The sequence below is a fragment of the Callorhinus ursinus genome, unplaced genomic scaffold (genome assembly GCF_003265705.2).
Source record: "Callorhinus ursinus isolate GAN/ISIS: 27379988/994484 unplaced genomic scaffold, GSC_fseal_2.0 scaffold2, whole genome shotgun sequence".
NCBI lineage: Eukaryota > Metazoa > Chordata > Mammalia > Carnivora > Otariidae > Callorhinus > Callorhinus ursinus.
This window is the reverse complement of record NW_027397064.1, coordinates 17548516-17571853: the sequence shown is the minus strand read 5'-3', so window position 1 is coordinate 17571853 and position 23338 is coordinate 17548516. Positions and strand designations below refer to the sequence as shown.

The following is a 23338-nucleotide window of genomic DNA, read 5'->3' as shown; positions in this document are numbered from 1 at the left end:
GATGATTCAGTTCTTGCAGGATATATGGAATTACGGGTTGGGGGTTTGTAGGGTTTTTGCTTTAATACCATGGAAATTAATTTTGAAGTAGTTATTTATTCATCTGATGCTGGTTTCCATTTTTTAGGAAATTGTAAATATTTATCCATCTATCAACCCCCCCACCTTGACAGCACACCAATCTAATAGAGTTTGCAATGCTCTGGCTTTGCTGCAATGTGTGGCGTCACACCCAGAAACCAGGTAAGCGCTTTGATGAGCCTGGTGATGGAGGTTTGTATCAAATACGGTCTTTTCTGAATGATGAGAGGAAGGGCATGCAGTAGGAGTAGGAAGCATGTGTGTGGATGTGGATCTTCAGGATTTTCATTTGCTTTTTTTTTTCCTGAAGAATTTCTTTCTCTAATTAACCAAGTTTTCATGTAGTAACAGTACAGTATTGTTTAACATGTTCTTTTATAAATTTTTTTTGTCTTTTTTTTTATTGTGGTAAAATCTATATAACATAAACTTACCATTTCAACCATCTTTAAGCCTAGAGTTCAGTAGTATTAAATATATTTATAATGGGCAACCATCCCCACCATACATCTCCATAACTCTTCACTGGATAAAACTGAAATGATACCCATTAAACCATAACTCCCCATTCCCATAGCCCCTGGTAACCATCATTTTCCTTTCTGTCTCTTTGATTTTGACTACTCTAATACCTCAATTAATTGGAATCATTCAGTATTTGTTTTTTTGTGCTTGGCTTATTTCATTTAGCATAACATGCATATTATAGCATATGTCAGAATTTCCTTTTTAAGGCTGAATGATAATCCATTGTCTCATTTACTTTTGACCCATTCATAGCAATGAACTTTAAATGAGTGTTCACAGGGCCTGTGGCCGGCTCAGTCAGTAGGTCATGTGACTCTTGATCTCAGGGTCATGAGTTCAAGCCCCACGTTGGGGGTAGAGTTTACTATTAAAAAAAATAAAAATAAAAGGGTGGTGTTCACATCTCAAGAAAGGTCAGGCATGTAGATATTTGTCCCTCCTGAATCCATGGTAGGCATCACTATGTGAGGCACAGTACATGGCATTCACTAGGAATTCAGTAAATATTTGAACCCAGCATTTTTTTTTCCCACTGAACCTAGATTTGGCTTCAGAATCTTTCTTAACACAAAATCCTAGGCAACCTTATAATAGATCAGAATTGGTATGCCAGTTGACCTGCTTCATTTGACAAGAAAAGGGAAATCCTGTTCAGTAATCTGTTTTGTGACCTTTACGGTTCTAAGGCACTTAACAGTCATCTTACTGAAGTCTTTTGTCTCTTTATCAATTACAAAATCTGAGTGCTAGGTTGGCACTGACATTGCAGAACTTTAGAGAAGTTACTATGAAAATTATTCTTAAGCACTTAAGAAAAATGCAAGAGTACTTTGAGTTTTAAAAATTTAGAGTGCTTTTCCACAACGTTAGTTAACTATAAATAATACAAAGTAATAGATTGGTTCTGTATTAGTTGCCTGACATATTAGCTTCAGATTACAATGTTTTTAGAGGGGCACCTGTGTGGCTGAGTCGGTTAGGCCTCCAACTCTTGGTTTCAGCTCAGGTCATGATCTCGGGGTCGTGAGATCGAGCCCCAAGTTGGGCCCCACACTCAGCATGGAATCTGCTTGAGATTCTTTACCCTCCCTCTCCCTCCCCTTCTGCTCCTCCCCGTCTGCGTGTGCTCTTTCTCTAAAATAAGTAAATAAAATCTTTAAAATGTTTCCAAATACTTAGTGTATCTGAACTGCTCTAACAGAAAAAGAACGGTATGCATTTAAACATAGCAGATAAATCTGATCATGGCTGCTTTGTTTTCTCATCTTGGTTTATAAGGTTTTGTCTGACTGTACCTGTGAATATTATTATTCAGTCATAAATTAGGTGAGGGAAGGCACCTAGGAGAATCTTGTGGGCACTTAATGGCATTTTATGACCTATTAAAATCCACAGTTGGATATTTTATCAGTTTTTGAGGTACTTGGTGCTGATTATAGGGAAAATCGTGTATTTTCTTAAGCATAGACCTACACTAGATTTTTTTTAACCTTGACGTTGCCATTTTGAGCTAGATTTTGTGGTGGGGGGAAGGGGGTGAAAGGGGGCTATCCTGTGCACTGTTGGATGTTTAACAGCATCCGTGGCCTCTGTTCACTGGATGCCAATAACACCCCCTTGGTTGTGACAACCAAAAATATCTCCAGACATTGTCACATGTACCCTGGAGGGCAAAATCACCCCAACTGAGAACCACTGGTCTAGACTAATGACTAGTAACTCTTTTCTGGAGATTCCTTGATTAGGAATGTTACAGGCCTTACAGAATGAACTACCTGGAAATTGAATGTTCACAGTCCTTAGAAATGAACTCTGGGCCCTGATTGGGGTTATTTTTTTCTTCCAGGTCAGCATTTCTTGCAGCACACATCCCACTTTTTTTGTACCCCTTTTTGCACACTGTCAGCAAAACGCGGCCCTTTGAGTATCTTCGGCTAACCAGTCTTGGAGTTATTGGTAAGTTATTGGGGTGATTTTGCAGGTCTGAAATCTTCATAATAGTGATCTTAGGTGTTTTGTCTTTTATAGCTTTTGTTCACCAATTGTTTGTTTTTGTCTTTGAGGTTGAGTCTATTTTCACTAATAAATGAGGACATAATAATGAATAAATAGTAATAAACAACATATTTATTAAGTAATAAGTAAATAAGTAATACAGTGGTTCTTATCAAGTGCCACTCTGAGTGTTGTTGATAAAGGTATGAGACCCAACATTTGGGATTAAATTCAGCATATGTGTAGAAACAATTACCGGAATCATAGGGAGAATAAAGAACAAGCTGAAGTCAACAAAGAGTAGTATTACAGAGATGAGAATTTGAGTTGTTTTTTTTGGGATGCCTGGGTGGCTCAGTCTGTTAAGTGTCTAACTCTTGATTTCACCTCAGGTCGTCATCCCGGGGTTGTGAGGTTGAGTCCCATGTTGGACTCCGTGCTGAGTGGGGTGCCTGCTTGGGTTTCTCTCTCTCCCTCGGCCCCTCCCCCCCACTTGAGCCCACACACTCTCAAAAAAAAAAAAAGAATTTGCATTGTTTTTTTTTTGTTTTGTTTCTCTTTCTAACTTCTAAGTTGTCCTCCCATAACTACAGATGTTTGTCCTCTATTGCACCTAGTTGAATTTTTCTATGCCAAAATTAATGTTCCTACATATATTTATTATGGGAGATGTGTCTAAAGTACATTTTACTCAAGAAAATAATATATTAGCTGTTTCAGATCTCAGACTCCCAGATAATAAAGACTTGTCTTTGGATTTGTGAAAAATAAATATATTCAAGAAGGTTTCTTTCCAAATTCCCCTCAATGTCTTTATCTCATAGTTTTCACATACTGACCAAACCATGAGAACATTGATTGTACAAACTTTGTTTTCTTCGGTTATTGTTTGTATGTTCAACCTGTGTTCATATCCCTATGATTATAAACTATGGGTCAGGAAGTATACTTTAAAAGTTTAGTACTTCTATCGCTTCTCAGCATTTTGGCTAAGATCAAGTGTAGTATCTGTTCCTATCAGTTTAAAAGTTTAGTACTTCTGACACATATTTCTCAGAGACATTTTATTGTACATTTAAGGAGTAGCTCCTATCTCCTATACTCCAAATTAATGTTACTGTTTTTTACATCCCATCCAAATATACTCTATATAGAAACATTTTCCCCCAGTATATTGCTGTTTTTAAGCTATGAAAATTTCTTATATAGGACTTAAAACATGAACAAGGTACCAGCCAAAAGAAAGCACTTCTATCCTTAATTCTGATTTAAATCATCCTACTTCTGCTGGTTTTTTGACCATGACAGTTAGATGATCATTAGGAGATGTTAGGATAAAGTTAACTGTAGGGGGATAAAAAAGATATTGGGACAGTGTTAAGCCATTGTCTACCCTTGCATATATTTTCCAAAAGTTAATTTCTCCAAGTCAGTTGAGAGTACAAGCAGAAGGTAAATATTTGGGCCTAGACTTTTTGCTTACAGTTCAAAAGTTATCAGACAGGTTTGAATATAAATGAAATGATACATAAGAAATTAGAAAATACTTGAAAATGAATAAAATAAAAACATAGTAGAACTTACAGGATGTAGCTAAAGCAGGGCTTGGAGGGAAAATTATAGCATAAAATGGTAATACTAGAAAGGAAGAGAAGTCATCAATTTCAAAGCTTTCCACTTTAAGAAAACTAGGAAAAGGAGCAAATCAAATTAAACAGAAGGAAGGAAATAATAAAGGATAGACATCATTGAAAATGAGAACAGAAAAACAGTAGGTAAAATCAATGAAACCAAAAGCTGACCTTCTTTTGAGATATAATTGACATATAACATTGTATTAGTTTTAAATGTACAGCATAATGATTTGATATATGTATATATTGGAGAATGATGACTACATTAAGTTAACATCCATCACCACACATGCACTGGCTCAGTTGGTGGAGCATGGGACTCCTGATCTTGGGGATGTGAGTTCAAGTCCCACATTGGGTGTAGAGATTACTTAAAAATAAAATCTTAAAAATCCATCACCACACAGTTATAAAAATTTTTTTTCTTGTGATGAGAACCTTTAAGATTTATCATCTTAACAACTTTCAAATATGCAATACAATGTTGTACATTACATCTGCAGGACTTATTTATAACAGAAGGTTTGTACTTTTTGACCACCCTTACCCATTCACCCATCCCCAATTTTTTACTGAAAAAAATTCAATGGAATTAATAAACCTCTAACCAGATAGACTGGGAAAAAAAGAGAAAACACAAATTACAAGTTCCAGGAATGAAAGGGTGTATGTTATACAGACTGTACAGACATTAGAAGAATAATGACTACTGTTAATAACTGTGCCCATAAATTTGATGACTTGGGTGAATGGGCAAATTTTATGAAAGTTTCATTCTGCCGGACTCTACTCGAGAAAATAGATAATTGGAATAGTCTTACATCTATTAAATTGTTTTTGTAGTTGAAAACCTTCCATTATAGAAAACTCTGGGCCCGAGTGATTTCACTGATGAAGTCTACCAAAAATTTAAAGAAGAAATAATACCAATTCTACAAAACTTTTCCAGAACATAGAGGCTTCTAAACTCTTGGTGAGGCCAGCATTAATTACTCTGATAATAAAACCAGAAAAAAAAACATTATAAGAAAACTATAGGCCAGTATCCCTCAAGAACATAGATGTAGAAATTCTCAACAAAATGTTAACAAATCAAGTCCAACAATATATAAAAAGGATCATCATGACCAAGTGGGTTTATCCCATAATTGCATGATGGTTTAACTTTCAAAAGTCAGTCAATACAGGGGTGCCTAGGGCGCCTGGGTGGCTCAGTCCTTAAGCTTCTGCCTTCGGCTCAGGTCATGATCCCAGGGTCCTGGGATCTTGAGCCCCACATCGGGCTCTCTGCTCAGTGGGAAGTTTGCTTCTCCCTCTCCCACTCCCCCTGCTTGTGTTCCCTCTCTCGCTGTCTCTCTCTCTCTGTCAAATAAATAAAATCTTAAAAAAAAAAAATACAGGGGTGCCTGATTGACTCATTTGGTAAAGTATGCGACTCTTGTTCTCAGGGTTTGAGTTCAAGCCCCACATTGGGTGTAGAGATTACTTAAAAATAAAATCTTAAAAAAAAAATCATCAGTCAATATGTATCAATGGACTAAAGAAGAAACAACATATGCCCATTTCTTTAGCTTAAAAAAAAAAGCTTTTGATAGTATTCAGCATCCATTTATGATTAAAAACTCCAGCAAAGTAGAAATAGAGGGAACTTTCTCAACCCGATAAAGTTTTAAAAAATAAGTCTTACAGTTAAGATCATAGTTAATGTGAAAAACTATGTTTTGTATTCCTAAGATTGAGAACAAGGCAAAGATAATAATATATATTATTATATATAATAATACATATAATAATGTATATCTATTATATATGTAATAAAGAATATTCTCACCACTCCTGTTCAGTATCATCCTGGAAATCCTACCTGTTGCAGTAAGGCAAGAGAAAAAATAAAGGGCATACAAATTAGAAAAAAATTAGATTGCCTATTTTATGTGCTAGCTAAAACAGAAATTGAAAATTTAAAAACCTACATTTATAATAGCACCAAAACATGATGTAAGTCTTAAAAAAGATGTGCAAGATCTGTAGCTAAAAAACTACAAAGCAATGATGAAAGAAATCAAAGAAGACCTAAATAAATGGAGATATATCATGTTCATTAATTGGTATATCAATGATTCGATATTGTTGAGATGTCAGTTCTCCCCCAAACTGATACATATGTATATTTAGAACAATGCCAACAAAATCCCAGCAGGATTTTTTTTATATAGAAACTGACAAGCTGTTTCTAAAATTTATACGGAAAGGCAAATGAACTAGAATATTCAGGGTTTTTTGTTTTAAAGATTTATTTATTTTAGAGAGTGTGTGTGAGCCTGGGGAGGGGCAAAGGAAGAGCGGAAGCAGAGCGCAGAGCCCAACATGGGGCTTGATCTCAGGACCCTGAGATCATGACCTGAGCTGAAACCAAGAGTCGGTCATTCATTCAACCAACTGAGCCACCCTGGCACCCCTAGAATATCCAGTTTTTAAAAAGAAGGACAAAGGTGGAAGATGTACATTACCTGATTTCAAGACCTGGAAAACCATTTGTCAAGACAGCATGGTATTGGAGAAAAGCTAGACTTGTAGATCAATGGAGCAGAATTGGGGAGTCCAGAAATTGACCCATACAAATATGATTAATTCATTTTTGACAAAGGTGCAAAGAATTTAGTGGAGAAAAGATAGTCTTTTCAATAAATGGTGCTGGAACAATTTGATATCCATATGTAAAACAATGAAACACGATCTATACTTTATAAAAATTAATTCCAAATGGATTTTAGACCTACGTGTAAAGTCAACATGAAATAGTAATTGGACATCTGCTTTAGGCCATATTAGTAAATTATGGTATATGCTGTTTGCTATGGTGTTTAAAGATGTAGCATTTGTAGATTGCCAGTTCTTGTTACATGATACTCCTTTCTCTTCTGAAGTAAGTGATTTTAGTTGTTACAGATCTGATTAACCTAGGCCTTTCATATAAAAGCTAGTTGATACATTGGGCAGCTTGGGGATTTGTTTAATGGAGTTCTGCTTCCCTCTATACAGAATGGAGAAGATTAACACTGAACTGTGTCTGTTACCTGGTCAGTGGTGTCAGGTTAGAACTCAATAGAATTGGGATGAATTTTAAAAATCATTTGTTCCAACTCTTATTTTATAAACAGGCCTATAAAGAGAAGGTAACTCTATCAAATTTAGGTAAACTAGTTGTGGAACTAGAATTAGAGTTGAGGTGTGTGTGTGTGTGTTTCTTGTTTGGGTACATCCTACCATGTTTGCACTCTTTGGAGAGAGTGACAGTTAACCAAGAAGCAATGTTTGTTTATGTCCATTGTGCAATAGGGATTCAAACTGACACCGTTTCTTTGCTACCTGGGAATATCCCTTTATACTGATACAGAATTCTTCTCTCTAACCTAAAATAAATGGAGAATAGATGGTGATATTATTGTGTGGTTGTCTACCAGGAGTAATAGAAAAATGATTTAGAGGGCTGACCTGCTGCTGACTGTGTGATGGACCAGAATTGGTACCTGATCTTTGAAATGCTGGTACAAGCAACCTGTGCTTTCTCTTCCTCTTTTTTTTTTTTTTTTTTTTAATAGCAGTATGAATCTGATCCTCTGACGTGGACCCTAGTTTGTGTTCTGTTATTTAAGTTCCACAACTAGCTGGATGAACCCTACAAAGTTCATTTTAATTAAAAACCTGACTCTGAAATAATTTTGTTTGTCCATATTTTCTTTAGGGGCCCTAGTGAAAACGGATGAGCAGGAAGTAATCAACTTTTTATTGACAACAGAAATTATCCCTTTGTGTTTGCGCATTATGGAATCTGGAAGTGAACTTTCTAAAACGGTATGTGCTTTTTCATTGTAGTTTCTATATTGTGTTGGCTCTTGGACTATTTATGGTCCTAGGATCATTTTCTGTGTCCCTTCAGGCTTCTTGAAACTTCTATGTATTTATTTTTTCTTTCAGATAAAAATTGTTAAAAAAGGATCATTTAAAAACCCCAACCCTTAAGAGGAATATAAAGTTAAACACTTAATTTCTCCCTTTTCTCTGAAACTACTTCTCCAAAGGTATATTATTCGAGACTTTTTTTGTTTTAATTTATTTATTTGAGAGAGAGAGAGAGAGAGCATGAGCAGTGGGGGAGAGGAAGAAGTAGGCTCCCTGCTCAGTAAGAGGGGACTTTTTTTTTTTTTAAGATTTTATTAATTTATTTGTCAGAGAGAGAGAGAGAGAGCACAAGCAGGGGGAGTGGCAGGCAGAGGGAGAGGGAGAAGCAGGCTCTCTCCCTGAGGAGGGAGCCTGATACAGGGTTCGATTCCAGGACCCTAGGATCATGACCTGAGCCAAAAGCAGACACTTAACAGAGTGAACAACCCAGGCACCCCCTAATCCAGACATTTTTTAATGCATACTCAAGTGTATACTATACGTACTTGAGCTTCTACTTACTTTGCTCCTTAACTATGAATGACAACATGGCTGGGTATAAAACTCTTACCTGATTTTCCCTGTCAGAACTCTGTTGTCGTCTGATATTGAATATACAGTGAAATCTTGGGCCAGCCTAAGTTTTTCCTTTTCTTGGTGAATTTGCCTTTTCTGTGTGGATGTCTGTAAGCTTCTTTTATTATTTTTTAGTTCATTTGATAATCTTCTATCAGTTTGTTTTTTTGGAAGAGCCTACTCTTTGTGTCTCTTGTTAATTTTTATAGTTTTTAATTTGTTTTGGCCTCTCTCCAACAACATCAGTTATGCTATATTGTATATCTTTCCTATCTTTTTTCCCCTTCTAGTAGCTTTCTGCTTTTTTATTTTATGTCAGGTGATTTTCCTCAAGGCTACTTTCGATGTTGCTGACTATTTTTAGCAATATCCTACCTCTGCTTCTAAAGTATGCTCACTCATATTGAATTAATTTTTTAATTCAGTGAATAATGCTGAGTTGGATATAAGCAGATGTAATGATTTTTAAATTTATTTATTTATTTAAGATTTTATTTATTTATTTGACAGAGAGAGACACAGTGAGAGAGGGAACACAAGCAGGGGGAGTGGGAGAGGGAGAAGCAGGCTTCCCAGGGAGCAGGGAGCCCAATGCGGGGCTTGATCCCAGGACCCTGGGATCATGACCTGAGCCGAAGGCAGATGCTTAACAACTGAGCCACCCAGGCGCCCCTAAAATTTTTTATTTTTAACATGCAATACAGGGGCAGGGCGCCTGGGTGGTTCAGATGGTTAAGCATCTGCCTTCAGCTCAGGTCATGATCCCAGGGTCCTGGGATCGAGTCCTGCATCGGGCTCCCTGCTCCTTGGGAGCCTGCTTCTCCCTCTGCTTCTCTCTCTCTCTCTCCCTCTGTCTCTCATGAATAAATAAATAAAATCTTTAAAAAAAAAAAAAACATGCAATACAGGGGCACGTGGAAATCAGAGGAGCACATGGCTCTTGATCTCAGGTTCATGAATTCAAGTCCCATGTTGGGTATAGAGATTACTTAAAAAAATAAATGAACTTTAAACATATGATACACATATAAAGTAGCAAATTCAGGTAGTACAAATAAAAATAAGTCTACCTCAGCCTCTCAGTTCTCCCTACAGGTAACCAGTATTACCACTTTCTTGTATCCTTCCAGAAGTAGTTCATATGTGTGCATGTTACAGTTTAATTCTGTACTGATTTTTTTCCGTGGTTGCCCTCTCACTTCTCATGTGTTTTCAGCTCTTCTTTGAAATTTTTATCCTCTTTGAATTTTTTTTTGATGTTTTTTAAAATCCATGTTTTCTTTGATTTCTTTGAAAATGTAGGTAATTATTACTTGTTACCTCTTCTCCGGGTATATCTTTGCAAAAGTTTTCAATTGGGAGCAATTCTGTCCGAAATCACTATTTGTTTAAAAATAATGGATGGAAAGAGAGGTGGTAGGAGCTCATGTTGGGAGCTTTTAAATCAAATATTTTATCTCCAAATATTTTCCATCCCATTTACCAGTCTGGTAGATGTTTGTTAGGGAGGTATTTATACCTCTGTATTCATTTTTCTGCTTAAACACATAAAAGGTAAGTGACGTGTGGATCTATGTGCATGTTTTTCCTCTCTCATTTCTTCCCTAATTTTAGGGAGTTTTGTTAATTTCAGTGGATTTCTGGGACAAGATCAGAATGGATACAACTGTACTCTGTCATCTTACATTAGTGGTTGCCTATAAATAGGTTTTCAAGTTGGCTTCTTGTGGACGGGGTAGAAAAAGACCGCTTTCTTTTGTTACATCTCTCCCTTTTTCAGGAACTCCATTCTAATGATCCCTCCTCTATTTACATTCTTTGCGCATTACTTGAGTTAATCCATTCTGAATGCATACAGGTTCCCATTAGCTTGCTTATATGGCATATCCTGTTTGGTGTGATGACTAGCTCCTGGCTACCTTCCTTTGCTCCATGTAAGCAGAAACCTTACCACATTTGCTTTTTATGTACAGTATGTAGTCTAACACCTTACTGTAATAGGTACTCAGTAAAGCAGAGGGTCTCAACCTGTGAAGTGGTTTTTGTTTTTATTTTTTGAGGGGAGGATGGGTGTGCGGGCGGGGGGTGGGGGGGGAGCCAAGGGAAAGAATCTTAAGCAGTCTCCATGCCCAGTGCAGAGCTCAACTCGGGGCTTGATCTCACAAACCTGAGATCATGACCTGAGCTGAAATCAAGAGTCAGACACTCAACTGTCTGAGCCCCCCAGGCGCCCCAGTGAAGTGTTTTAAAAATGGAGATGCCCAGGCCCCATCTCTGACCTCCTGAATCATTCTCTATGATGGTAAAGTCTGGACATTGGTGTTTTTTAAAAAGTCCCCCTAGGTGAGTATATGGTATAACTATTTTGGAGACTATTTGGCAGTATCCACTATCAACATAATCCTGCGCTGTGACCCAGCAGTCCCACTCTTGGATATATCCAAGAGAAATGAGTTCTTGTGTCCATCACAGTATGTATAAGAATGTTTATAGTAGCCTTATTCATAAAAGATAAATTATAGTATAGCCACAAAATAAATTCCACAGTAATTAGGAAGAATACTGATATATAGGCAACATAGATGATGCTCATAGGGATTATATTGAGCAAAAGAAGCCAGCACATACATGAATTCATACTGTATGATTCCATTTATGTGAAAGTCAAGAATAGGCAAAACCAATTAGTGGGGGTAAGTCTGAATAATATTTACTTCTCAGGGAAGGGTTTTTTTTTTTTTTTAAGATTTATTTATTTGAGAGACAGCATGCACAAGCAGGGGGAGGGACAGAGGGAGAGAGAAACAGACTCCCCACTCAGCACAGAACCTGATGTGGGGCTCGATCCCAGAACCCTGAGATCATGACCTGAGCGAAAGTTGGACACTTAACCTACTGAGCGCTCTAGGCACCCCGCTCAGGGAAGGGTATTGACTGAGAAAAGGCACAACGGAATCTCCTGGAGTGCTGGAAATCTTTTATATTTTAATCTGGTTGTGGTTCATAAATGTGTACATAGGTAAAAATGTATATGCACTATACACATTTTACTGTGTATATTTCCTCTTGCTCCCATAACAAATACCACAATCTTGGTGGCTTAAAACAACACAAATATATTTTCTTAGAGTTCTGCAACTTAGAAATTGTAAATCAGTTTCACCAAGCTAAAGTCAGAGTGTTGGTAGGGCAACATTCCTTCTGGAGCCTCTAGGAGCATCCCTTTTTAGCTTTTTCCAGCTTCAAGAATTACATTCTTTGGCTCATGATCCCCTCTTCCATCTTCAAAGCCAGCAGTGTAACATGTTCAAATCTCTGTGTTCTGTCATATCGCCTTTTCCTATGTGGTCAAATCTCCCTCCACCTCTCTCTTATCAGGACACTTGTAATTACATTTAAGGCCCTCCTGGATAATCCAGAATGATTCATCTCCCCAAGATCTTTTTTTTTTTTTTAATTTGAAGTAATCTCTACGCCGAACATGGGACTTGAACTCACAACCCTGGGATCAAGAGTCATGTGCTCTTCCAACTGAGCCAGCCCGGCACCCTTGTCCCCAAGATCCTTAACCACATTTGCAGAGTCCCTTTTGCCATAGGAGGTAGCATTCACATAGTTTGGTTACTGGGGCCTGGATATCTTTGGGGGCCATTATTTAGCCCAACCACAATTTTATACCCAAGTAAAATAGTAAAATAAAATAAATAATTGCCACAGTTGGTTCTAATGAGCAGCCAAGGAAGGGAATCATTAAAATAATTGTTTGACTTGAATTAAACTAGTATTTTTTAGTCCCTTCTGTGCAAGAGTTAATGAGTTTAAATTGAGGTATTCTTTACTATTGCTGAAATAGTGTTAGAAGGGAGGCTTCAAAATCTTAATTATTAAAGATCTTTTAAGAGTGGGAAAAGCTTGGGGCACCTGGGTGGCTCAGTCAGTTAAGCAACTGTCTCTTGATCTCAGTTCAGGTCTTGATCTCAGAGTCATGAGTTCGGGCCCTGCATTGGGCTCCATACTGGGCATGGAGCCCACTTTAAAAAAAAGTAGGTGTGAATAAATTGTACACACATACACAACACGAATAGGAAAAGCTTTACTTACCTCATTGGGAAGAGATGAGGCACAGCTAAATTTCTAAACTCATGGCCCATGGAAAAGAAAAAAAGCTCTGTATTCAGAGTAGGTTTGGATCTCAACTCCACGACTTAGAGGCTTTGTCACTTGGGACCTTAACCTGACAAGTTATTGATTAGCACTTATGCCTGGCACATAGTCGGGGTTCGATAACTGAAAAAGTACCTACATTTTTAAGAATCTGGTAATTACCCAGAACCTACCCTTTTATGTAAAAAGAGAGTAACAGTGGTACCTACCTCATAGGTTTATTGTGAATATAAAGTGGGGCAGCTGGGTAGCTTAGTCAGTTAAGCGTCTGCCTTCGGCTCAGGTCATGATCCCAGGGTCCTGGGATCGAGCCCCACATCGGGCACCCTGCTCTGCAGGTAGCCTGCTTCTCCCTCTCCTGCTCCCCCTGCTTATGTTCCCTCTCTCACTGTTTCTCGCTGTCAAAGAAATAAAATCTTGAAAAAAAAAAAAAGAAAAGAAGAAAAAGCATGTTATGCCTTTAGGAAATATTTTGGCACATATTAAGTATTCACTGTGGTAATGCTTATTATTATTATTATTTTGATTAAGCTGTAAGTGCATATCTTGTTGACTAAGTTGTGCATATTGTCAGGGTCTCTGCTTCATTTTCTGATTCACAATTCTTCCTGGAAGATGAATTGATCATTGGAAGACAAGTCTGAGCAACATTTTGGACTCCATTTTTGTTTTTACTCCAGGTTGCCACATTCATCCTCCAGAAGATCCTCTTAGATGACACAGGTTTGGCATATATATGTCAGACATACGAGCGTTTCTCCCACGTTGCCATGATCTTGGTGAGTTCTTTTGTCTACTCCCATTATAGTTACTTATGATCACACAGCTTAGTCCCTTTGCAGCTGACACTGAACAGCTTCCTGGAACCTTGTATAATGATTCTTAAAATATCTGATCTCTGATGTCAACTGGGATTATTTTGTGTTTGTGTGTTTTTTTTCCTACCCCAACCCATTTTGGGGGAAAACAGGGTAAGATGGTCCTGCAGCTATCCAAAGAGCCTTCCGCCCGTCTGCTGAAGCACGTAGTGAGGTGTTACCTTCGACTCTCAGATAATCCCAGGTAAACATTTACAGGATTTATAGGACTTTGGGGAAATACTCTGGTGAATAGTTGCCCCATTTCATGGCATAACTCCTGTATCTTTAGGGTAGAGAAGGGATATAACGATAATGAGTCTGACAGAACTTGATTAAATCCTTTTAAAATCTGAAGTGCTAAGTTTTAAAATCCATCAGAGTTTTGGGGGCGCCTGGCTGTCTCAGTCAGTAGAGCATGTGACTCTTGATCTCAGAATCATGAGTTCAAGCCCCACATCGGGCATAGAGCTTACTTAAAAAAAATCCATCAGAGTTTTATCTCTGTAACTCTGTACCCTCCTCTGGAATTCCAGGGAGTCCAGACAGTTCCCAGGGAACCTTATGATACATTACTCCTGTGGTTTGAGCTTTCTGTTGCTACCCCAGGTGGTGAGAAAGAGAAGTATATTTTCAAAGATCTCTTAAAGGAATGGATCCCAGAGGGTGCTTGAATTATATTTTCAGTTCTCTGATTCCTCTAAAGTCCTTGAGCTAATTATCTTATCTCCCTATGTTCATAATCTTTCTGTTAGAAATCATATATTGTAGATATAATGCATTTTAGAAATGTTTGACCTTTTGCTTTGTAAATCCATAATTCATGCTGAAAGCCACTTGCTCGGGTTCTGCTAAACCACATAATGGGGCGATTTCTATGTTCCTAGGAATGGGGATAACTCGATTTAATGTGAACGCAGCCTTCTGCCACTGAGGTTATTCAAGCCCTAGCTATTTCTTCAACCATTTTGTCCTGTTCTTCAGTGGTTCCTGTTTTCATCAGTTTGAAAATATATTTCTTTAAACTAGTCTGAGTACAAAAGCTGTAACTTTATTTAAAACAGCTTTATAAACCATTAACATTTACCGTTTTGAGGTTTTCAGATTTGACTTTCCACTGGTCATCTTTTAAAGAAAGAACTTATTCTTTTAAAGAACTGTGGGGAGGAATGGGAGGCAGGAGAAGGGTAAAGCCAAAGCCAACTTTCAAATGAACATTTGAAAGTTCACTTGATAATGTTGCTACCATAGTTTTGTTTTTACTTCTCATCTCTTACTAAGAATTTTAACTATAAAACTGAAGCAGGAGCGTCTGGTGGACTCAGTCAGTAGAGCATGTGACTTGATTTCAGAGTCATGTGTTTGAGCCTCACGTCGGGCATAGAGCTTACTTTAAAAAAAAAAAAAGGAAATAAAAAAACTGAGGTAGTTTTTGGAAAGATTCAAATTTATATTAATTTAGAATTAAAGTTCACTAATTTATCATACTGTGAGTCAGGTTGTCTTTCCCTGTTCATGTACTGATTTTGGAAATGTTCCGTTTACTATAACCCATCTATTTTTACCATGAGCATATTGACAGTATTGACTGTAATAAATCAGAAAGCAGTTTGAATTCAACTATTGCACCATTTCATTCCATTTTGCGGTGTCTTGGAATTCCACATTGAGACATCGTCCTGAAAATGTTCACAGATGACAGATCATGGAGATCTCTGAGCCCATGCCTAAGACAAGTTTTAAAGAATTGTTATGGATTCTTAAGATAACTTGACTGAACCTCATATTCCCGGGATTCTGTATATTTATGTCTAAGAAAGGGCCTTTTCCCTGTCTCCCAAATGTGGGTTTATTTGCTGGTCTCCCCGGTTGGCTTGTTTGTCTCTGACGTAGGGCACGTGAAGCGCTCAGGCAGTGCCTCCCTGACCAGCTGAAGGACACGACCTTCGCCCAGGTGCTAAAAGATGACACCACCACGAAACGCTGGCTTGCACAACTGGTGAAGAACCTGCAAGAGGGCCAGGTCACCGATCCCCGGGGGATCCCCCTGCCCCCTCAGTGATCCTCCCCTGCCCCTTTCTACCACTCCCCCGAGTTGGGGGAGGGAGGGGAAATCCTCGAGGAAAACAGCTCAGGTTTTACCGCCGACCAGGAATAGACAACCTCAATGCTGAAGTGCACTGGAGAACAGGGGCAAGGTCGCCCCGCTGGGGTGAACGGGCTGCCTCTGGGACCTGGGCTCCCTCCGCTCCTCCCAGGAGATGGGCTCCTGACACAGCAGCCTGCCACCACAGCTCCAGGAGGGTGTCCACACCAGCAAATGCTGTGTTTGCAGCGTGCCTGCGATGGCCCTTCTCCCCAACCCGGACCACCTGCGGGCAGGGCGGGGCCGTGGCTGTGGCTGTGGCCGTGGCCGTGACCGTGGTAGCACGCGAGGCATGCGCAACACCTGGGACCAAGCCGGGTGGCGGTCTTTTATTTTGCCTTCCTGGAAGACTCAAGACGTGTCTCTTCGTCCTCTCTCTCAGTATTTGTTTACTTGGGTCTTTTGTTTTTGATGTCAGAGAGAGGTGTGTTTAGTGGACACCAGCTGTAATACTCAGCAAAACTTTGTCAATTGGCACTGTTTACAAGTCTGTTAGCTGCATAAGCTTAATAAAAAGTTGGTCTGGGCATTGCATCCCCTCTAGCAGGCCAGTAGCTGCATGAACTGTGGGGAGGAATGGGAGGCAGGGGAAGGGTAAAGCCAAAGGATGACAGGACCCTGCTGCCTCTCTCCCTTCCCTTTCCGTCCTTCTGCCCCCAGTTCTGGATGCCACAAGGACCCTCACCTTGTTTCTGGCTCTAGCTGCTAGCTCTGCCAAATCTCAATGCTTTTCCCTTTTTCACGTCCCTCTTATTAAACTTCAACAGACGTCTTATTAATTCATCAGGCTGTCCTGGAAGGGTATTGTATTGGGGGAGGTAAGGCGGCATGGACTTCACCTTCAATTCCAGTCCTCACATTTTCTGGATGACTTTTAAAGGTGCCTGGGATCAAGATGACAGGCTACTTGATCCCATTCTTTAGTATGAATTTCCGCAGCGCCATCTGTGTTCACGATTGTACTGGAAGTGGTATTAGCTGAATGAGTTTGTTTTATTCAGATTTAAGATAGAGGGTTTGACTCTGCTTCTTTGCTGTCTCTTTTTTTTTTTTTTTTTTTTGACACATTCCCTATTGGTCTATGGGAATTACAGGGTAGCCACTAAAATACTTCCACTTGTTCATATTGAGTCAGTGAATCCCCTGCCTTCTTTGGCACTATCCAGAGACTCGAATCTGTAACACAGTGTAAACTGCCTTGCTTTCCCCCAATCCTTCCCCCTGCCAACACCTGCTCGCTCTCTCTCTCATCCCCATCTCCAAAGATGGGATTATTAATCCAATGCTAGAGAGAGACAGAGTTTCCTGTCCACATCTCACATAAATGAAGGTATCTCCGAGCAAGTCTGGGGAGGCTCTGTCTGTAAGGAGCAAGCTCAGAGAAACCTTCGCAGAGGCAAATTTGCCAACCAAGGGCTCTTTCAAGCCGACTTTCACAAAGGGGGCCGGCATTGTTGGCTTCTATCTCTAGAGCCGAGAAAATAGTAATGAAGTAGCCTAGATGTAGGAAGGGTAGAATAAAGCACTTACTCCCCTGCCTTCATCCTCAAGATGAAGAGGAGAACCAGGTGAGCTCTCAGTCTCAAGCCTGAAGAGAAGAGGTCTTGGAGAAAGCAGAGAACAGCATGGACTGGATAGGCGTCTGGACTTCCCTCAGCCCGTAGTTTTGTGATCTGGAGAGTCCAGCTGAGGGGTCTCTGATTTCTGCCCACTGCCTTCCTGCTGAGCCGAAGTTTTCTCATTCCCCCTCCGCTGGGGAAGCAGCTGAGACCCAGGGCCTTGCTCCCTGGGGAATTCTCTTCTCCATCTTTTGGTGCGCTGGCCACGTCACTGTGCCAATAGTGTCTTAATTCCTGTTCCATCTATTCTCAGCTGTCCTTGGACCCCACCTAGGAGTTGGGGGAGGGATGAAAATGGGTATTATTCCTTGTAGTTGATCCTGATGTCATGTGTGTATAAAGAGACCCCTCCCTTCATTTTTTTGTTTTCCATCCCTCTCACTCCCTAACAGGATTGAAATAAAACCTGTTTCTGTTTTTATAAAAACAATTTTTCCTTTAAACTGGAGATTTGATTTTGTCAATATGGAGATCTCAAGGCACTCTGGTCACATGATCCTTGTCACTCCTGCCTCTACCATCTGTTGGACACAAACACACTGTTCTGCCAAGAGGGCATTGACGGTTCCCCTATGGCTAGGTCCTTTGGGAAGAGTCCTGCTGCTGGATAAGAGCTGTTAGGGAGGCTGGGGTGGTACCCTTTATCTGATAAAATGTCTTTTGCTGAAACAGAACCTCACTCCTGGCTGTCATGGCCAGAATTTAGTATGGTGTGGGAGAGACTTGAAGTGAAGGGGTAGTGCTGGAAACATTTAATCACAGACTTTAATATTCATTTCCTCCCAAGGTTCAAGACTTAGCACACATCCCCAGAGTTTCTGTGCCTGTTTCTGGCACTCAGCGGGACAGAGCCAATCTCTGCTTCCAGCTTTTTTCCAAGGCATCAGAGGGCCTATGACTGAGTGGTGGAACGGGGCAAGGAGAGGCACTGGTAGACTTAAGACCATGCCTTCCTTACTGTCTATATATAGCATTCCTTTGCTCACTACTCCTGTTGCTCAAAGGCTGGGGGTGGGGGTGGGGGGCGATATACACAGGTATTGCTGTCAAAAGCCCAAAGAAAACATTTAGAATAGGAAAGCATAGAATGAAATGAAATTCCTGAATGCTGTGGAATTTAATTTTTAAAAAAATATTTTAATACATTTATTTCAAAAGCCAATATGACATAAGTTGAACAACACAAGTAACAAACCTAACTTAATTGACAAAAAGAGTAATGTATTCTAAATCAGCGTGCATAACCTCTTTAATTACGCCAGAAGCATTTACAGAAATTGGTCATAGTGGACCATCAGTCCTCAAAAAATTTTTAAAAAGTAAAATAATGGTTCTGTGAACATGGGGATTAAGTTAGGAAAAAGAGAACTGGAAATCCCTAGCTAAAAATAAACAGGCAATACAGTTCTGAATAACCCATGGGTCACAGAAGAAATCACAAAGCTAAAAAAATTGATAATGAAGATAATACCATATCAAAACCTTTGGTATACAGGTAAAGTAATAATATAGCTTTAATTCACATGTTACAAAAGAAAGGCTGAAGTCAGTGATCTAAGTTTTTATGTCCAGAAACAGGATAGCAGAGTCAAAAAAATAGAGGAAAATACAAAAAAAAAAAAAGCGAAAGTCAATGAAATAGAAAACAAATGTCCAAGAAAGAAAATCAGTGAAGTAGGAAGTCATTCCCTTGAAAGCATCAATAAAATTGATAAAACCTTAGTAGACCTTAGATCAGACCGAAAAAATGTTAGAAAAAGGGACATCACTCATATTTTACTAATCTTCCATGAAGTCCCGGAGACTCTGGAATGAGGGAACGGGTCCCTATTCACTTTTGAAGCCACCAAAACCCATTAAGGATATCACAGAGGAAAACCAGGGGCTGAACTCTCCTTTGAAAGCAGATGTAAAATTCCTGGAAAAAATAGGCAAATCAGATCTAGCAAAAAAAAAAAAAAAAATGACTATGCACCATACCTAATCTGGGTTTACTGTAAAAAACCAAGATTGATTCAACACATGAAAAGTGATCAAATCTAGGTAGATACACAAAAGAACACTACAAAATTCAATACCTATTCATGATTAAAAAAAAAACTTCGAAAACCAGAAATAGGAGGGCACATCCTTAATCTAACAAAAGGTATCAACAAAACGCTATAGTAAACCTCTCAATGAAAAACTGAAATCCTCCTCCATTAAATGAGGATTGAGCCAAAGATGTCCACTGCCACACCTCCATGTATTATTATACTGGTCCAAGCCTGTGTGATAAACCAAGAAAATAAAAGGATTATAAAGGAAAACAATTTTTGCTGACAACATGACTGTGTACATTGATAATCCAAAAGAATATGCAGACTCAGAATGAAATGGATTTAGCAAGGTACCAGAATACAAAGTCAATATGCAAAAAAATCAATTACGTGTTTCTAAATACAAAAAAAAAAAAGGAATTTCAAAAATACAACGGGGTACCTGGCTAGCTCTTTCGGAAGAATGTGTGACTTTGATCTCGGGGTCGTGAGTTTGAGCCCCATGGTTGATGTAGAAATGACTTAAATTGAAAATAAACTTTTAAAAAATGTAGCATAAGAAATCAAATAGCTCAAAATAGATATATTGAAAGATATGCAGAACCTTTACATTGACAACAACAAAACATTCTTGAAAGAAATGAATGGAAAGATATATCTTCTCCGTGGATTAGAAAGTAATATTGTAAGGATGCCAATGTTCTCAAATTGATCTGCAGGTTAGACTCAATTCTAAGTAAAATCCCAGCAGGTTTATTTCTATGAAATTGGCAAGCGGAGGATTCCAAAATCTATATGGAAATGCAAAGTGCCAAAACAGCCAAGGCAATTTTGAATAAGGACAAAAGTGGAGTCTCTGTTCCCAGATATGTTCCTTTAACTTTCCACCTTTTTGTTAAGATTTATGCAGCAGTTTATTTTTTTAACGCCTTTCTGTAGACATGCTTCTTACAAATAGCACATACTTGTATTTTGTTTTATGACCTTTTCTGAAGGTTTTGTCTCAGTATGGAATATTACACCATTTGTATTTTTTATTCTAATTCCATCATCTTGTTCTTTGATGTTATACCTCCTTTTCCCCTTCCCCTTAGTTTTCTGTTTCTAATGTTAAGAATTGAGGAATGGCTATATATTCTCTGGTCTTCTGAAGTTAGGTATCCTGTCTTTTAATTCCACAAGTGATCTCATATTGATGATTTTTTAAGTGGAATTTAATATTTTGAGCTGCATTTTTGACCACGAAGAAGATGGGCTGTATTTCAGAAGTTTGAGTAGTTTAGCTGGATGGACTGGAAGCTGGTCTCTGACTCTAGTCCCGAGAAGCAAGATATTTAGGGCACCTCCACTGTGTATAAGGAGGAAGGTCTAGGTTTGCGTGGCAGTGGACAAGGACAGTGTTTAGGTCTCCCTCCTTGCCAGCTGCCCCTTCATTTCAATGTAGGGCTTCTGGGCCTTTCCTGGGCATGGTTCCCTGAAAATCCCTCTGCTGCTGCTGCCCTGATCAAGTTTCTGGATCTGTTAATAATAGACATCAGTGGGGGAGGGCCAGGATCATTATGGAAATAGGAACAACCAAAACCACATGGACAGTTCCTGTACCACCCCCCCACCCCCCATCTGTCTGCTCCCTCCCTGGATCTAAAGATCGCCCTGCAGCAGGGATGTCTTCTAAGCCACTCTTTGGAGCCATTCTGACCTTGTGAAGGTCTCCCTAATGCCTGCCCGCAAAAATCAGAACGCATGATCTGGGGAGGATTGGTATGTTTATGAAAACACTGAAAAAGAATATTTAAGATCTGAACTCTCCCAGAAAATCCAGGAGGAATAATACCCCCACTGAACCCCCCAGAAGGGAAGGAAGTTTGGCAGCAATTAGGTGAGGCAGCAGAGGCAAAGCGTACATAATCCTGGAGTGTAGAAGGAGGGAGGAATGTAAGGGGGAAGCATGGAAAACTAAGGACATGTTGATGTTAGGGGAGTAGAAATGGGAGAGGAAAACAGGGGCTCTATTAAATAAAATGTGAAGTCAGCACCATTTAAATTTTGATGCCCCCTTAATCTTTCTATTCCCCATGAATGGCCTCCCTCTTCAGCCTCCCCTCCCTGCATATTCCTCTTTCTTTCTTTTTTTTTTTTTTAAGATTTTATTTACCTATTTGACAGAGACACAGTGAGAGAGGGAACACAAGCAGGGGGAGATGGGAGAGGGAGAAGCAGGCCTCCTGCGGAGCAGAGAGGCCCGACGCGGGGCTCGATCCCAGGACCCCGGGATCACGACCCGAGCCGAAGGCAGACGCCCAATGACTGAGCCACCCAGGCGCCCCCATATTCCTCTTTCTTTATCCAAACCTGCTCTCAGGGACGTCTGGCTGTCTCAGTCAAAAGAGCATGGGACTCTTGATCTCAGGGTTGCAGGTTCAAGCTCCACATTGAGTATAGCAATTACTTAAATAAGTAAATTTAAACAAACAAACAAAAAACTCTGCTCTCAGGGGAATATGGAAACTCAACCAATGAATTGTGGAAAACCAATAAAGCTTCAGAAATTACCAGTTGCAAAAATCAGAAACCCTCTTGTTGTAAAATATAACACAGATAGAGAAAAATACATAAAATGTATAGTTAGGGGTCCCTGGCTGGCTCAGTTGGTGGAGCATGCAATTCTTGATCGCGGGGTTGCAGGTTCGAGTCCCACGTTCGGTGTAGAGATTACCTAAAGTACTGGAGCATTTGGATGGCTCAGTTGGTTGGGCTGTCGACTCTTGATTTCAGCCTGGGTCATGATCTCAGGGTCTCGAGATCGAGCCCTGCATCAGGCTCCACGCTGAGCATGGGGTCTGCTTGAGTTTCTCTCTCTCTCTCTCTCTCCTTCTGCCCCTCCCCCTGCTCCTGTGTGCTCTCTCTCTAAATAAATGAATAAATAAAATCTTTTTTAAAATTACTTAAAAGGGGGCACCTGGGTGGCTCAGTCGTTAAGCGTCTGCCTTCGACTCAGGTCATGATCCCAGGGTCCTGGAAATGAGTCCCGCATCGGGCTCCCTGCTCAGCGGGAAGCTTGCTTCTCCCTCTGCCACTCCCCCTGCTTGTGTTTCCTCTCTCTCTGTGTCTCTCTCTGTCAAATAAATAAATAACATCTTTAAAAATAAAATAAAATTATTTTAAAAAAAAAGAAAGGAAAATGTATAGTTGAATAAGTTATAAAGGGAAGACCCTCGTTAGCACCCAGGACTAGAAATTAGAACTTGGCCAGCTATTTCAGAAGCCAGCTACGTGCCCGATCCTATCACAACTCTCCCTCCTCCCCAAAGTAACCACAATCCTGACATTTATGGTAATCACTTAGGAGGATTTTATTTTAATGGGACTAAAGGTTTAGCTATAAATAATCACTAATGGTAGAATATTAGGCATTCAAAGTGTGTTTGGGGGAGCCATGAGAGGTAGCCAGACCTCAGCACACTTAAAATCGCATCATTTCATATAGTTAGTTCCCCCTATGCCTAGATTAAAACACACCTCATTGGAGAGGATCCACGGAAGTCCAAGTCCAGGGCTGTGCCCTGTGCCCTCAGCTGCCTGACTCCCACCCACTGACTGGGCCAGAAAGCTCTATACCCCAAAATCTTTCCAAGGCAGAGCAAAAGTAGGTCCCAGCTCACAGTGTTTGGGAGAGCGCCAGGGACTATTCGTCTCTGCTGCTAACATGTGAGCCCAGGACATTGCCAAGACTTCCCTGGGTCTTGGTCTCAGTGTG

At 39.7% G+C, this 23338-nt stretch overlaps 1 protein-coding gene and 1 pseudogene across 3 annotated transcripts in view; both read left to right on the top strand.

Annotated features, from left to right (window-relative positions):
* Positions 1-17985, top strand: part of CNOT9 (CCR4-NOT transcription complex subunit 9) — a 30191-nt gene extending 12206 nt beyond the window's left edge. For 2 of the 3 annotated variants that reach the window (XM_025891562.2, XM_073878634.1), the window contains 6 exons: positions 128-243; positions 2456-2565; positions 7984-8093; positions 13601-13699; positions 13891-13982; positions 15671-17985. In XM_025891562.2, the coding sequence (XP_025747347.1) occupies positions 128-243; positions 2456-2565; positions 7984-8093; positions 13601-13699; positions 13891-13982; positions 15671-15839 (696 nt within the window). In that variant the 3' untranslated portion in view covers positions 15840-17985. Of the gene's footprint in view, positions 1-127; positions 244-2455; positions 2566-7983; positions 8094-13600; positions 13700-13890; positions 13983-14664 lie in introns of all 3 variants that reach the window. The other variant, XM_025891566.2, reaches the window with a different exon arrangement.
* LOC112807961 (U2 spliceosomal RNA) lies at positions 3574-3695 on the top strand (annotated as a pseudogene).
* Positions 17986-23338: the final 5353 nt, after the last annotated feature.